The sequence below is a fragment of the Cibotium barometz genome, chromosome 60 (assembly GCF_041138505.1).
Source record: "Cibotium barometz isolate CiBa-2024 chromosome 60, ASM4113850v1, whole genome shotgun sequence".
NCBI classification, from domain to species: Eukaryota; Viridiplantae; Streptophyta; class Polypodiopsida; order Cyatheales; family Cibotiaceae; genus Cibotium; species Cibotium barometz.
The window spans coordinates 13,176,073-13,192,912 of NC_141105.1; the positions used below are offsets into that span (position 1 = coordinate 13,176,073).

The window sequence follows — 16,840 nt, forward strand, 5'->3', positions numbered from 1 at the left end:
TCGCTCGCAAATTGTAGCTCGTCGCTTTCGGATTTCCAAGTGCTCTTCTCCCCTGCATTGTTTGCAACTTTGACTTGAGGTGGGATCTTGTGCTTTAACCTTGTTTTCTTTCTTACTTTCCTTTGTGAATTGTTAGCACACAAATCACATGTCATGTTTAAGTCTTCCGAGTGGTGAAACCGTGTTGCAAGTGCTCTCTTTTGCACTACCGATGTATGTGTGCATACGTTCATTTATTATACCTATGAAATGTGCATAAAATGATCACTCGTATCGATTGATTTTCCTGTAAACTAGCCATCTGATATTTCACGGCACCCACCTTGCTCCTTAGAAAGAGGCCACACAATTTGACTCTCAAAATGCTGACCAATCAAAGCTTTTAAAGTAAAAAACCCTTAGAGTTTGGACCCTACTAACTCATGGGTCAGGAACTTGCTATCTTACGGGGTCAGGAACCTACTATCTCATAGGCTAAGCCACCTGCTATCTCATGGTTAAGACCCTGCACTCTCACTAGTTAAGCCACTTCACGGCTTAACCATCTCACATCTTAACTATCTCATGGGTTAAAACTCTGCTATCTCACAGGTAAAGATCCTGCACTTTTATGACTTATGCCTTCCCACCTACATCTTCACGTATTATACACTTGTTTATTGCTCACCCCACGAACACCCTTCTCTTCAATATAACACACACACACACAATATTTAAAAAAAGAAAGACAAAGGAGAGAATACCACATGCTCTCACCAGTCATTGTGACTGACTCTTTAATCAATGTTACAGATGTCGATATTTGGCACACTTGAACTAGAAGTCCCAGAAACTCTGGTTGTCACACAGGTAAGTGCCTCAGGGTCACCAATGGACAATAAAAAGAGACCATCACGTGGTCCAAAGCTCAGCTATTTGGGACAACATGCACAGATGTTCCATGGATTCATAATTAGCAAGGATGTACAAATTGTACATGGGAAGATAGCCATGCAGTACCATAGCCCAGAATGTTTGCAGATTTTAGAAGACACAGAAGTCAAGGCAAAGGTGGAGAAGGTGGGGCTAGGACAAATGGCTACACGCCTTCCCCACGCAATTAACACAGAGTTGTGTGCTGAGTATTTAAAGACTTATGATGATAGGGCCACTAAGCGGTGACAGGTCACCAAGGTCACCAAGGCAGATGGTACCACTAGACAGGTCCTCATCTCCGAAGATTTGATCCAATGAGGCCTTGCAGCAGCTGCCAACAGCCAATGGAGATCCATTCTCACAACTTCGAGAAAATGCCCTTGGATGTCATGCTCAAGAAAAGCTCACATAGTTCAAATGGGGTTGAATACGAGAATATATGGGATGAGGTGACAGAGAAATCCTGTCATGCCATGTCTCTCATTATGTAGGTAAAACCCGTGGATAGATACAACAGGGTCCCTCTTAACAGGATTGCTAAGGTGCATGAGGAGAAAGAGGAAGACTGGGCATGGTACATCCATAGGGAAATGGAGAACTACCTAAAGGCCCACCAGTCCAAAGTTTGCAACCCCTACTTGCCTACAAAGGTGCTAAGTCATGCTGCAGAGCTTCCCATTCCAGAATTAGTGCTAGAGGAACAGGTACAACAAGTAGCACAGATAGAGCAACCAATACTTACCTCTTGTGAGCTACAAGAAGGGCAAGCATTGTTAAAGGACACAAAAGAGATAATGAAGCAATTGAAGCAGAGCTAAAGAAAAAACACCGACAGGAAAATGAGGGGTATCATCCTCGGAGTCACTGAGGAGTTAGAACGCTTAGAAGAAGAACTGGCCCAGGAAATAGGTGCTTATCATCAGCAAGTGGTGGAGCACCAGGAAGCCAGGGGGACAAGCTTATCAGAAATTCTAGTAAGCATAGTACCTCAACAAACACCTCCTCCTATCCCATCTTAGATGGTCTTCAAGAACTTATCACCGCTTTGAAATTCAATTATATCAGATCAGGATGCATCAGCAGAGATTAGTGCAGAGAAAGCCTCGAAGAAAGACGTGCTGCAAGGAGATGTGCACCAAAGGAATGAAGAAGCAACTTCAGCACATCCGGAGGTCTTAGAAGAAAGCCATGAAGCAGACAAGAGAAAAAGAGATGAAGAAGCTACAAGCCCAAGCAAGAGACGCTGATTGGATGATGAAGACTAGATCCCGGTTGATTCTTTCTGGCATAATTTGGATGCAAACTACTTCCTACAAGAAACTGTGGAGGGCTTGGATAGTTTAATGCAATTACCATTATGGGAGTTAGAAGAACCTATATCAACTAGTGCTTCAATCTGGGAACATGAACAAAGAGTATGGCGCTGCCATCTATTGACTACACACATGCTCCAGGATCAAAATGCTACTCTTTGGAAGCAAGTCCATGAAGCCAGCGACAAAGTACAAATGATCCAGGAACAAATGGCAGCAGTAGCTCTGCAACACATAAGGATGCCATCCTTAAAGGGTTAAAGTGCAGAGGAGAAAGAAGAAAGGTACCAGGTCTTAGAGAGCAACAATCAAGTCCTCAGCTAAACAATTGTGCAGAGGATTAAGGAGAATACATAACTCAATGCTTAAGAAGAGCAAGCCAAGGAATAACTTCAAAGAGAAGTCGCACACACAAAGAAACAAGCACAACAACATGCCCAATAGCTTCAAGAAGCTAGCAAAAAGGCAGAGGATTTCACAAAGACCATAGCTACAATAAATGAAGCCCTCGTATTTGCTGAATGACCAAAAGATACTTCATCTTCAACTGACAGGGAATAGGCAAACAAAGCAGATGGAAAAAAAGTAAGAACATTAAATGAGATGCTCAATGCCAAGTCGATGGAAATGGAATAGATTTCCAAGAGCCATAAATAGGAAATGGACCAACTCACTCATCAACTTAAGGATAGCCAAGTATTGGTAGCAAAAAGGCTTAAGAGGATTGAAGAGGCTCAAGGGTTGGAAGCATTAGCAAGAAGAGCACAGGAAGCGGCCACACGTAGGTTTGATGACTTGGATGTGGTTATTAGAATGGTTTGAGAAATGGCAATATCCAATCTCCTCTTAGCCCAAAGACGCAAGGATACAAGAACTGGAGCACCAGCTGGTAGTTAGAGAAAGAAGCAAAAGACAAGAGCCAATAGACGAATCGCAACTACTTCTTGAGCGAGCCTTGGAGATAGGTTCGTTGCCAGTGACTCCTCAGGCCCCTCCTCAAACTCTAACTTTGTTTTTGTCTACACTAACACTCTCATTACTTCTATATGAAATCAACTTGTCTGAAGACTTAAGCCTAGGAGATTTAACACTAATTAGGCAAAATATAGAAAGAGATGCCGACCCAACCATTATTATGGGTATTTTTCGGGGGGACATAGTACTAACTGACCCCAATGATATCTTCTTCTACCCATTGCATCCCATTGTGCTCAACCTACGTAGTTGGTGTAGGGTGTTGCAAAATTCAGACATCTTGGGCAACAGTGTCGATAAACTTGACTTGTTTGTACCAAATGATATCCCTAATACACCGCCAACTACGAGGTTGTAGATAGCAAGAAGTTATCAATGGATAATTAGTCATGGATGGCTAGAAGTTTATAACACACACCAACACTTAAATATCAGTGAATCTACCATCCATCATCCTTATGGCATTCTCAAACTTTGTTGTTATATACATAAACATCTAGAAGCCATGATGACTACAGTAATCTATAACTTTGATAAAGTACACATCGAATATCCTGATATAACTGATGAAGATATCATAGAACTCTAGGAGTTTATGAAAGTTAACAAGCCCTCCCACCCACCCCCTAGCCCCGGAGAGGGTCAAGAGGAAACACCAAGTTCTTCAAATCTTACCACTTATCCTATGTTTTCCTATGTAGCAAGTGTTAAATTTGCAGCAATGTGATGAGCTATGGTGGATCAAATGCTAGAATCAACATCATTAGAAAAGAGATTAGATGATAATTAAGATGTGATTAGTGAGCAATTAATTGATAGCTTAATATAGGCATGGATAATCAAAAACCAGCAAATTCTCATTAGGCCAATGCCTCAATTTATAGAGTTTACATCCAAGCATCTAATCCCACTGATCTCTCCTTGATTCACTCCACCTCTTTTGCTTGATTCTCTCCACCTCTTCCCAGAATATCTCCACACCTCCTAAATCTTCTCATGCTACCCTTTATTCTCTCCCAGTAGATACTTCTCACCTTTTCACAGCTTCTCTCACATTTACAGATTCTCCTTTACAGCCTCTTGCCAAGGGCCTTTTCCCGCACACACCCTATTCACTTGTATATTTCAACACCTCCCCTCAAGTGAATAATCCTGGCACACCTGGACCCTATACTAAGTTTCCCTCTTACTTGGTAGTATGCGACCATTGCCTCAAGTCCCTAAACTCATAGTCCTTGACACACTCTCTCTCTATGTGTCCAAGGCTACTACAAGTGCCCGTGACCTTGACTAAAGTACTCACACATACATCTACCACATGGCTTACATCATCGGTGGCTTAGAGGTGGTTTTACTCTGTTGGGGCAGGTTACATTGGGTTGTGGGGTTTCTCTCTCTCTCTCTCTCTTAGAAAAGATGATTTGACTCGACTTCCTTTTAGGAGCCTCCATGAAGTTTGTCGATGTCGCTCCTTCTCCACTGGGTTTGCTGTAGCAGTCTCTTGCCATGTGTCCTGGCTTTCCACAATTGTGGCAAGTGAAGGTCCTTCCTCCTACTCTGCCTCTTCCTCGTCCTTGTCCTCGAGAGAATCCTCCTCGGGTGAAGAATGCTTTTGCTTCTCCAGTTGTTGAGTCCAGCCATTTCTTCTCTTTGACCCTGGTCTCTTGCTCTAGTAGAGCTCCTTCTATCTCATGCAGCTTCAATTCAGGTACATTCTTTAATGTTGCTACAATGTTTTCATATTCCCCTTTGTCCACACTCTTCAGAAGCACTGCTAGTGCCTCATCATCTTCTACCTTTTTGCCAATAGCTGCCAGTTGTTGCTTAATGCCTTTATATTTGTTCAAGTGTCTGATGGTTCACTTTCCTTCATATCCAGTTTGTAGAATTTCATTAACAGATTTATCTTTGAATTTTTTGCTTGAGTGCCAAATAATTTATTGAGTTCATCCCTGTGATGTGATGAATGATTTTATCATTTAAACTGAGTGCGATAAGTCCTAATGCTTTCTCATTCCTACTCTTCCACTCATTTTTCCCTCTCACCTCTGGGCATTCATCTCTTCCCTCAACTAGCCCCCACACAGATTTTTCCTCATGAGCAGATACATGGTTTTTGTCTGCCATGTGTAAAACTGCTGCCCATTAAATTTGGCTATCTCTTGTGCCATACTCATGATGATGATGTGAAGGGGTCTTACCTCTTGATCCAATTTCAAGATTCAAGGGCAGTGTCTACCCTTTTACAACTCAATTTGGTATTTAGGTGATGATTACAATAGATTTATCAGCATAAATTCACCAGAAATTACATTAAACCAAGGGTAACAAATTTGTACGGAATGGTTAGAGTATCAAACCATCTCCGAATTGCAATCTGAAGTTACAGAGATTTGTATTAGATACCCAATGGTTAATTTGAACCCTCAATTGCACTAAAATATAGTGATTAGTACTGATTAATTCACTGATTAGCAAAGTAATACTTTATTTTGTGTGCAAAAAACAGAGTATGCGGGGAGTCTAGATCTAGGGCCTTAGAGTTCAAATGAGCTCAAATCCTTTCAAGGCCATCAATAGCAATTAGTCTAGTAGAGGATTAAGCCAAGAAACACAAGATTTGGCCAAACATTGAATGCTTAATCTCTGTTTTACCAAAGTCACATGCAGATTTGATGAAGAGCTTGGATCTCACTATAGACTTGATGAAATAAAAAATGGTCTTCATCACCAGCTTGTAGAGCACCCTTGAAAACCCCTAGGGCCAAGAGGAATTAGAGCCATTGCATCTGGTGCAGACAAGATCTCAGATTTTCTTCAGAAAAAAGGCACAAGCGAATTCGCGAATTTCAACAGTTGTAGAAGGCGGTTTGGTGAATCGTTTGGCTGGGCTGAAGCACAAGGTTTGTGGCTATGTGTGGCTAAAGTTGTTTGGGCCAATTTTATGTATGAAGGGAGAGAGAGCTCCTCCACCAGCTGGGGGTACAGAGGCTAATTGAAAAAGAGGTAAAAAAACTTAATTAACTACTAATCCTGATTAGCTAGGTGATTAGTAAGATAATGGGTTCATTAATTTGATGGATTCTAAGCTAGGCTCTGATACCATATTAAATTTGCAACAATGTGATGAGCTACGGTGGATCAAATGCTAGAATCCACATCATTAGAAAAGAGATTAGATGATAATTAAGACGTGATTAGTGAGCAATTAATTGATAGCTTAATGTAGGCATGGATAATCAAAAACTAACAAATTCTCATTAGGCTAATCCCTAAATTTATAGAGTTTACATCCAAGCATCTAATCCCACTGATCTCTCCTTGATTCACTCCACCTCTTTTGCTTGATTCTCTCCACCTCTTCCAAGAATATCTCCACACCTCCTAAATCTTCTCATGCTACCCTTTATTCTCTCCCAGTAGATACTTCTCACCTTTTCACAGCTTCTCTCACATTTACATATTCTCTTTTACAGCCTCTTGCCAAGGGCTTGTTCCCGCACACACGCTATTCACTTGTATATTTCAACAGCAACAAGTAAACTACTACATCCATACCCTAGTGTTATTCCTACTAATTAGTATGAGGCAGATTGTATATTCTCTCATCTTCCTTCTATCCCTTTAGAATTTCCCACTGACACTCTCGCCCCCGAGGAGTTTCCGGCACCCCACCCGTCTCCACCACGGCCAACTCAAGTGGTACGTCACATTCAACCACACGATAACATTCAACCTTTTACTAATGACATTGTGCTTAAGTCTTTATCTGGAGTAGAATATGAACGATTAATCAAAGCAAACAATCCCTTGTTAAAGCTAAAATTGATGTTCGAGGTGCTGATATGCAAATCACACCATTTGAACCAACCACACGAATACTGCCAGAAGCCTACTCCGAAGTCACGTCTACAAGGCAACCTTATGCACCGTATACTCTCCACGCACCAATGCCAGAACTGGAGGAATTATTGCCACTGGCGGGAGAAGGAACTTTATGGGCAAATGTGGCAAAGCATACCAAACTGGCCAACCCTCATTTGGCGGATCTATTGGAGACCAGAATTGTTACCTTTATGATCACTTATTGTTTTCGCGTTGGTGGCGGAAAGCGCATCACATGTACATACATAAGGGGGCTACACCACAATAGTCACAGATGATGCAAATCCCAAATAGAAGATTTTGGTATATAGCCAGCATGGCGGAAGGAATACTTAACCATTCTAGAATATAGTCAACAATACCAGTGTGCCCCGCCCACATAAAGACGCCCACAAAAGAGTGGACCCATTGTACATGCCCGTAAGAAGAAGGATGACACCCTTGAAATTCCATGATGCAAAGCAGCGCGACCCACATATGTGCTACAACTTTCCAATATTTGTCCTAGCAGCATTTGCAACTATAGCACAACAACGACAGCAAATGCTGACATGGATACGTGCATGGCGCCATATTCTAGATCCAGCAATTGTGGCCAGTGTCTGATTCTTAAAGCTAATCGTGGTGCTCATTGACCAACCCAAAGAAAGATATGAGGGCTTTGAGGCAGATCAGCTACTCTTCGACATGAACCATGGCCCTAATGAGCACGGCATGATGTTGTGCTACCATCACCTTAGATGTCTACTAGCTTACATTTAAAGATATGGTAGACACCAGGTTCTAGACTTCCCATTTTGCATTCAGAAGAACCCTAAAAATTTTTTAGTCCCGTCAGAACTTTTATCATCTCATGAGTTCGGTGACCAGGTCTTTCGACCTCGGTAACACATTCTGAGGACAAAACCTACATCAGGTAGGAGGGGATGTTAATCCCATCTTGGATTAACAAGTATGCTCCTCCATTTGAGGACATTAATAAGTGTCATGCAAAGGCATTTGAGGACATTAATAAGTGTCATGCAAAGGCACTATAAAATTTGTAACATTATGAGACACTGGCCACCCAAGGCCTTAGTTAGTAAGTTTTGGGCGCCCAAGTGTGAATAAGAGCCAGTTGTATAGAAGTCATTTTCTCATAATGAATGGACACAATCCCCCTTTGTGCTATGAGAGCTCTTGCCTTGTCTCGAGAGAGAGTGTGAGAGTGTACTCTAGTACATGTGCCTTCTCTATGCTTGTATGTTGGTGTAGAGGAGTGAGAGAGAGAGAGAGAGAGATTGCCTTGTGTGGTGGTGCGAGTGACTCTACAGTGACAGTGTGGAGGTGGAGCTTGGAGGGTTGGAGCTTCTCGAAGTGACCTTGGAGACCTCAAGAGACACGAGCTCAAAACATTGGTAAGTTCCCTATGAACGGTTGTGATCCATTGCTTCTTCCAATGATGATGAATGCTTAGAGTTCCTTCTTGGGAGGTGTGGTAGCCCATAACAACACTTCAAAGCACAATCCCCTCTACTCAGTACTCTCCATGTTGTGATACCCACCCTAAATGCAAACCAACCATCAGTGTTTGACACACAAACTCCAGAGTTTTATACAAATATACATGTTTTTCTAGTTCATATTTCTAGCCTCACAACGTAAAAGAGAATTTTATTCCAAAAAAAGATATTACATTAGCCTTACATACTTGTTTCCTAAAAGCAATAAACAATGTAAAATTGACAAGGTGAATAACATTCATAATTATAGGTAAAAGTTTGTTTTATTCCAAAAGAGTTATTACATTAGCCTTGCAGGCTATTTCCTAAAAACAACATGACATAACCACATAGCTACATGCAAGCTGGTTGTTGGCAGGAGAGGGTTCTAAGGGCTTCTCTTTTTCTTCACCAATGTAGTTGTAACTCCACCAAGTATCGATGGCGGCTCCAATCTTCATGTTCCACATATATAATACTCTTGAGTCGATGGGTTCATCCGCTAGAAGTTTGTCCCAAAGAGTATGGCCTCTATTATAATTTTGGGGTAGAGATGCTCTTTCACATCTCTACCCAACTTCTTGTACAAATCCTTGCACACACATAGCTTCAAGGGTATCCTTGAGAGTAGAGTTCGGGGCATTTGATGAAGAGATGATGAGTGAGGGTAAGGATAATGAGAATCAGAGAAAGATAGAGAACGAGAGAGAGGGTGAGAATGAGGGTGGGTGATGTAGAGAATGATGATGAGAGAGGGAAGGAAAGAGAGAGAATGAGGGAGGGAGAGAATTAGGGTGAGATGAGGGAGAGAAGATAGAGGGAGAGTATGATGGTGAGGAAGAGAATGATAGTGAGAGATGGGAGTGAGAGTGAGAGCCAAGGAATCATATATATAGATAGAATGTACTAAAAGCACAAACTGATTTGCATAGACAATTGCTAAAATTAGCAAAAGTAATTGCATGGATAAATACTATATTTAGGAAAAGTAATTGCATGGACAAATTCTATACTTACATAAATGTGCTAAGATATTCCAACAATTGATAATATATTAAATGTTGATGTTGACATTAACATTTTAAAAAAGTTAATATATAAAATGATGATATTCCAACCATTGACATTAACAAAAAAGTATATTTGTCATTTCCATTTGAAGCATTGTAACTACAACCATGTCGATTGTCCTAGAAAGATATTAAAAAATGAAAAGTATATAAACCTTCATAGAGGAAGTTGATAGTGATATGAGATCAATTATATATAAAATAATGATATTGGCATCAATAGAAAAAAAGAGATGTATTTTATTATTTCCATTTGAAGCATTGTATTACAACCATGTCGATTGTCATAGAAAAATATATAAACCTTCATAGAGGAAGTTGATAGTGACATGATATCAAGGACATTATACATTAGCACTATCATATTATAATATATATATGTGTGAGTTCAACACTATGTACACATTCTCATGCAAATTTGGCAAAGCAAACATTCTAAAAAACAATCTTCTCATTAATACTATCATTCAACTTTGATACCAACTAAAAGAGCTCCTTTTCACAGGTCCTCTTTTTTAAGAGTGGCTTGATATATAAACAAGTTATGGTTCACATCTAACCCAAAAATACACAAATATATAAAATATAGGTGCTTGCATGCACTTTCATTTTATAGATGATACAAGTCCTTGGGCTTGTATCATCTTGAAAATTATTATTTGCACCAAGTGCATGATTGCAAATGTAAAAGAGCTACATAATATTGACACCATATAATGGCTACCTTGGGATTAAAGATGTTAGAAAGGGAATAGAGATATCACTACTCTAGCTTTGAAAACATTTAAAACACCATCTTGAATGTCTTCTTTGCCTTCTCTCATCTTACAAAAATCAAATATGCCTAAGCTTGATTGTAAAAGTGAGAACCAAATATCCATAATGTTGACATCATTGTGGCATCACATCATCATGTGAATAGAACGTTATTTCTCCCTTATCTACATCAATTATGCCATCAACACATCAATGTCAACTCCCAAATTGACCTACCATGTGCAGTATCATGGTTGGAGGTATGTGGACCATGGACCTACTATTCATAGTATGTGGACCCCACATACTATGAATAGTAGGTGGACCATGGTTTATATCTCCTAAAATTGATTGAGCATTCCAAATCAATTTCAAGCATTTAGACTTGTATGTGGTTAGAAAGATTTTTCGACTTACATTAGCTTGGTTCTTCTTTGATGGTGCCCTATTCCACATCACATAGATGTGGAATTAAATTTTACATGAGATTTAGACTTTAGATTTGAAGATTAATAAAAGTTATAAGGGGTTAGATACATTTTTTTGGCCATGGCTTAGGATTTGTAGAGTTTGATCTTTTGATATGTGCTATTATAAAGAATTAACATTTTTTTACTTAGTTAAAAGTCTTGATTTATAGAAAAGAAACAGTTTCAAGGGATTTAGTTTTCAAATGTAATCATATGAAGGTGATCTTTTGAAAAGTTCATTATAACTAGACGTGATGTGTACTAGTGTAGAAATAGCCCTTTCAACCAAACAATGAATGGAATGAATGATAATTGCCAGTAGCTCAAAGCATGTGCTATGGAGTACAAACCATCTCTATCACATACAAGACACTTAACACTGCAACATGTGCTTGAGAGCACATACTATTGGTCATGCGGTGTGGTTGAATTGATGGAAAAACACCAAAACACACTACAAGAATGTTCACATGGGTTGTCTTTTGAGTGGGGAAGATAAGGTAACAATATTAAGGGATCATGTGATTTGAATTGGAATGTGGTTGTTCAAATGTGAGGGACAATAGGTTGTTTAAATGTGAGGGACAACATGACCAAGGTACAGAAACATATGGTTGCTGGGCCTACAATGAAAGGGTGAGTGCTCATCCTTGTTATGACTCATTGCTTGAAAACACAGACTTAAAATAAAGACAATCCGTCTGATAGCAATTGGTTTTTGTGTATTGAAGAGCAATCTAGACTCTCACAATAGGCTAAGATTATGGCTAAAAGTTTGAGGAATCAGTGCCTTTAAAAATGTAGAGGTGGTCAAGTTTAGATTGGTATTTCTCAATTCTAGCCACAGGAAAAATACACTGACGAGACAGTCGAGTTTTTGAGGGGGGGTTGTGCCTACTATGCAAGGGACTAAGGTTTAATTGAGTGATTTGAAGGTTAGGAAGTTGGTTGGGCAAACTACCCAACCCAAGGGGGGGTCCCAATTTTGCTTGGCCAAACCATTAAATACAAAGGTAGGGGGGGGGCTCATTAAATATAAGAAAAGAAGATTTGCAAATACCTTAGTGTGGCCCAACGGCTCTATTTGTGAACACCCCCCCCCCCCTTCTTTAAAGTCTCTCCTTACACATTTCTGTTGTAGCCGGGGTTTAAAGAGCTTCGCAGCTTTTCGCCATAGCCGGAGGTTCGGCGACCTTCTGCTTCTCTCTCTCTCTCTCTCTCTCTCTCTCTCTCTTGATGCAACGCCAAACTTTGCTTTTCTCAAGTATCTGTGCCATAGCCCGGATTTTCTTGAAGCTCTTCCGCCTTAGCCAGCCAGAGTTTCTTGAATCTTTTTCGCCATAGCCAATAGCTTCTCCAACTCTAATTTCTCCATATCCAGGAGCTTTTCCGTTCCTTCTTTTTCGATACCCCTGCCTTTCTTCGTCCAATATCGGCAATGGCTGCTACCAACATTGGCATGATGGACGGAGCCTACTTCGTCGGCCGCAACGAAATCCTGCAGTGGATCAACTCTACCCTTCAGCTCAGCCTAACGAAAGTTGAAGAGGTCAGTTTCTATTCTTCCCGATTGTTTCCCGTGATCTAGGGTTTTTCCTCGGTTTCGTTTCAACTATACAGGGTTTCTCTCGATTCTCTGGGATGCTCTAGGGTTTGGTATCCATGCTTGGGAGTTTTATTTCCATATTCTAGGGTTTTCCTGCTTGCTGTTAACCTTTACTCCAGGTCCTTGAATTTCTCTCTACATCGGCGTTTCTGTTGTCTTTCCAAATAAAAGCATGTTGATTTTTCCAGACATCCAAGGGAGCTGTGCAGTGTCAGCTAATGGACTCGGTTCATCCGGGCATAGTTCCCATGCACAAGGTTGGATCGCAACTCTAAATTTCTTCTGCCGTCTTTTTCCTTTGTTGATATCTGACACAATTATCCCTTCGGATCAATTTCTTCTACCGTCTTTTTCCTTTGTTGATATCTGACACAATTAACCCCTCAGGTCAATTTTGAAGCCAAGAATGAGTATGAGATGATACAGAACTACAAGGTGCTGCAGGATGTTTTCAACAAGTTGAAGATTGACAAAGTAAGGAACCTATGCCTATTAACATTGATTTGTACTCACGTAGGCATTACGGTTTTCGCTTCAAGTGCATTCAGATTTTGTAGGCTTAGACTGAAGAAGACTATGGCATCTTCTTGCTCCTATGCAGCATATTGAAGTGAACAAGCTTGTGAAAGGGAGGCCTCTAGATAACTTGGAATTCATGCAGTGGATGAAGCGTTATTGTGATTCTATCAATGGAGGGTTTCTGATCAGTAGGTGAGGTGTAGATCAGCTTCGGCTTCAGCTCCTCTCTCTCTCTCTCTCTCTCTCTCTCTCTCTCCCTCTCTCCTTTTTGCTCATTCTATGCAAGCTCTGATGAGATCTTTAATTGTTTCATACAACAGTTATAATCCTGTTGAGCGGAGAGAAGCTTGCAAAGGGGGGAAAGAGACAAACAAGAAAGTGGTTCCAGCCTGTGTAGCTACTCAAGCTCCTTCCAGGGCAGCTCCTGCAGCAACCACAGTAAAGAATGCAATGGCCATGGCAGGTCCTAAACGTGTAGAAGTTTGCTCAACAACAGCTGCAGCAAAGGGTGAGTGCATGATTTTTTATCTTTCATCAGACTGTTGATATGGATGAAGTCGATCAGGTAGATTGGGATTCTTGTAGAGTGAAGATTATTTTGATCTGGTTGTAGCTGAGAAGGGTGAAAGAGCAAAGTTATTTTTATTGGACAGTTATGGATGGTTCCATCCTTGACATAAAGGTGACGGCTTTTTATGATGATATGGAGGTGTCTATATTTCTTTCTTTCCACAGGATCTAAAAGTGCTAAGGTGTTTCCCCTTCCAAGTGGAGCTGTTCCTTCTGCTGTCTTTGCCACTCCTGAGGTGTCTATGGTCCCTGCCACTCAAATCGATGGCCTGAAGGAGCAGGTGTTTTGTACTTTTTTTGACTTGGGGTGTTCTATGTAGCTCCTGGATTTGTTTAGGTGTAGCATAAGCATGGTTTCAATGTAATGGCTCTCTTTCAGCCTATTCTTACAGTTCTGCTTTGGCTACGCAGATTACAGAGCTTAAGCTTTCTGTGGACAACCTGGAGAAAGAGCGTGATTTCTACTTTACAAAGCTGCGGGACATTGAAATTTTATGTCAGAACCCTGGTTTGGAACATTTGCCGGTATATATTCTGCGATCCTCTTGCTTTCTGTTTCTGATCATAATGTTAAATCTGAGCATATCACATCAACAGGTTCAATGATTCAGAGTCTCATGTTTGACATCAATTAGTCCTGTATCAGATTAGGGGCACAAAATATGGTTGTGTGCCAGAAGCTTGCTTCTCTATCAGACAACGGTGGATAAGGCCTTGTCTTTACACATCGCCCATGCTCGCTCTCTCCTTTTTGGCCGACGAAAGAGTATGTTGACCATTAATCTTCCATGATTGGGCTTTGTAGGCCATATCCATGAGGATTGTCCGCTGCCCACGTTTGGAGGATGGCCTAAGATCGAGACATCTTTAAGCTTGGCTAGATGGGAGCTCCTGTATCCCAAAACCTTCTTGTAGAATATGTATGGTGCAGACAGGATAAGAGGGCATACAGAGGTCCTGTATCAATAGCACGTATTTGGATGGATGCACTTGTTGGCATAAAATCACATTCTAAAGCTGCTGCTTATGTGTGGAGGTTTTGTATCAGGTGATCTTAATTTAGAATACAGGATGAAAATGGCATGGGGATAGATGATCTGAGAGAATGGTTTATATTTGATCTTGCAGGTAGTCATGGCTATTCAGAGGATTCTGTATGCTGCTGATGATAGCCCCTCTATTTTGGATGAAGCGCAAGCCATCGTAACCTCATCTTTTCACGTGTCTGGGCCATCTGATGATAACTCTGATGATAACAAGGAGATCAATGAGATGGAAGACGTTGCCAGCAGGCAGAGAAGGGAAGCGCTGAAGAGGAAGTCTTTCATGAACTCTGAATTGGACGATGCAGCAGCTGCCATGCTTTCCCCGAGGCAGCGCAGGAACTCATGTGGAGGTTCTGATATCTTGTCAGAGATGCAAGTCGGAAGGCCAGAATCTGGAGCTGCTTCCATTGAGGCCCTCTAAATGTTCGTCCAGAGCTCAGCTTTTTTTTCCACGGGTCGGGTAACATCTTGTTTACCCATCCTTGTACAGTGCAGAGCATCTGTCTAGATAGATAGAGCACACAGCCTATATACTACACAGATTCTGACGAGAGAGGAGAAGCTTTGGAGTGCTTTACCAGAATTGACCTTATATCTGTGTTCTGCTTTATGCCTTGTGCTTAATTAAGCTTTATCTCGATTTTTGTATGTGCCCATCAATGTTTGAATTGAAGTACAGTCTTTTCAATTCAGTCTTTGGTTATAGCTCAAAACTGTGAAAGTGGGATGAACGTTTTCACTAAAATGAACGAGTCCCCTCCCCTCACCTCAAGTGTTTCCAGGAGTTTTCAGCACGATGTAGCGTGCAGCCCGAGCGGTAGCAGCACGATACGATGCCCATCAGAGTGAGACAATAGACTTGTGAATGCATGCATGATGATGTACACATGATTTCAGATATCTACACTATAGGAACGCACGTTCCTATATCATTCGACATAGTGTACTGTTAATGTGTGCATCTCTCACGTATTCATGCACATTCCCAAACATACCACGGATGTACTCATTCTACATAGAGACATAGAGCCAGCAAGCTAAGCCTAGCCTAGTTGGCTTTGGGACAACACTTTTAATACAACAAGAATCTTGAAGTGCATCAAAAGACGCCGAATCCCAAGAACCTTTAACAAAGTGACCAACTTCTCGGCCCCATCCATAGATACCTATTTAAGTCACAAAACTTTAGTGTTTGTTTCGATTCTAGTGAGAACAAAGAGAACGCTACTAGCTAGAACCCTAAAAGACCAATCCTTGCATGGAGAACGAGCCCATTGGGATTCACACTTCTGACTCTGCAACCTTCTGAACCCAAGAGGACTTTCTAAACTTACAAAATTCTTGAAGGTGCTGTTAAACAAATTGACGACATGAATGTGTACAATGTGGACTTCACGAGTGACGACATGAATGTGGCACTTCCTATTAAGTACAATGGATTTCAAGTGACAACAATCTTGGATGGAGATACAACATTACTCCTGTCATCCGCTTCCTTGACACCGCGAGTTGACAAGCCTTCCTAGATAGACGGACGGGTTACCCTCAAGGGCACATAGATATTTGATATTCATCGAGAGCCCTTGGTGACTGTACAGGAGGCCCCCAAGGCGGGCAAGTGGGTTGTCTATAGAGATGGCCGCATCATCATCACCGAGCATCGCCCCAAATAGGGGGCACGAGGGCTATGAGACCACTCAATTAAGGCTAACCCTATGGAACTGACACCAATATGTGGTTTGACCCAAGATGGATAAGCAAGACCCTCACAAGTAGGGAAATCGCCTTTTACACAGAGACACACCAGAGCCATGAGAGGGGACTACCATACCATACATAGAGGGTTATCAGCCTTCTCACATCAGAAGGGGTATGAGGCTCGAGAGGCATTGTGTGAAGGTGCGACTAACAAGTAGGGAAATCGTCACAAGTAGGGATAAGCAAGACCCTCACAAGTAGGGAAATCGCCTTTTACACAGAGAGACACACCAGAGCCACGAGAGGGGACTACCATACCATACATCAGAAGGGGTGTGAGGCTCGAGGGACATTGCGGGGTCCTCTATAGATCCTCTATAGATCACACCTGAGGAAGATTCTTAGCATCGTCCGGAAGGCCGAGGCAGTCACCTTTCCTACCACTACCACTCTACAGCGATATCATGGAGTTCTCTTGCCTTGGTAAATTCCTCCTATTTAATACTAGGAGTGATATCATGGAGTTCTCTTGCCTG

General features: G+C 41.3%; 1 protein-coding gene across 1 annotated transcript; it reads left to right on the top strand.

The window, feature by feature from the left end:
* The first annotated feature begins 12,004 nt into the window (after window positions 1-12,004).
* LOC147605004 (microtubule-associated protein RP/EB family member 1A-like) lies at window positions 12,005-15,250 on the top strand. Its single transcript, XM_086794093.1, has 8 exons — window positions 12,005-12,414; window positions 12,660-12,728; window positions 12,859-12,945; window positions 13,073-13,182; window positions 13,311-13,498; window positions 13,726-13,841; window positions 13,972-14,085; window positions 14,689-15,250. The coding sequence occupies exons 1-8, from the start codon at window positions 12,304-12,306 to the stop codon at window positions 15,025-15,027; spliced, it is 1,134 nt and encodes a 377-aa protein (XP_086650219.1). The 5' UTR covers window positions 12,005-12,303; the 3' UTR covers window positions 15,028-15,250.
* The last annotated feature ends 1,590 nt before the right edge of the window (window positions 15,251-16,840 follow it).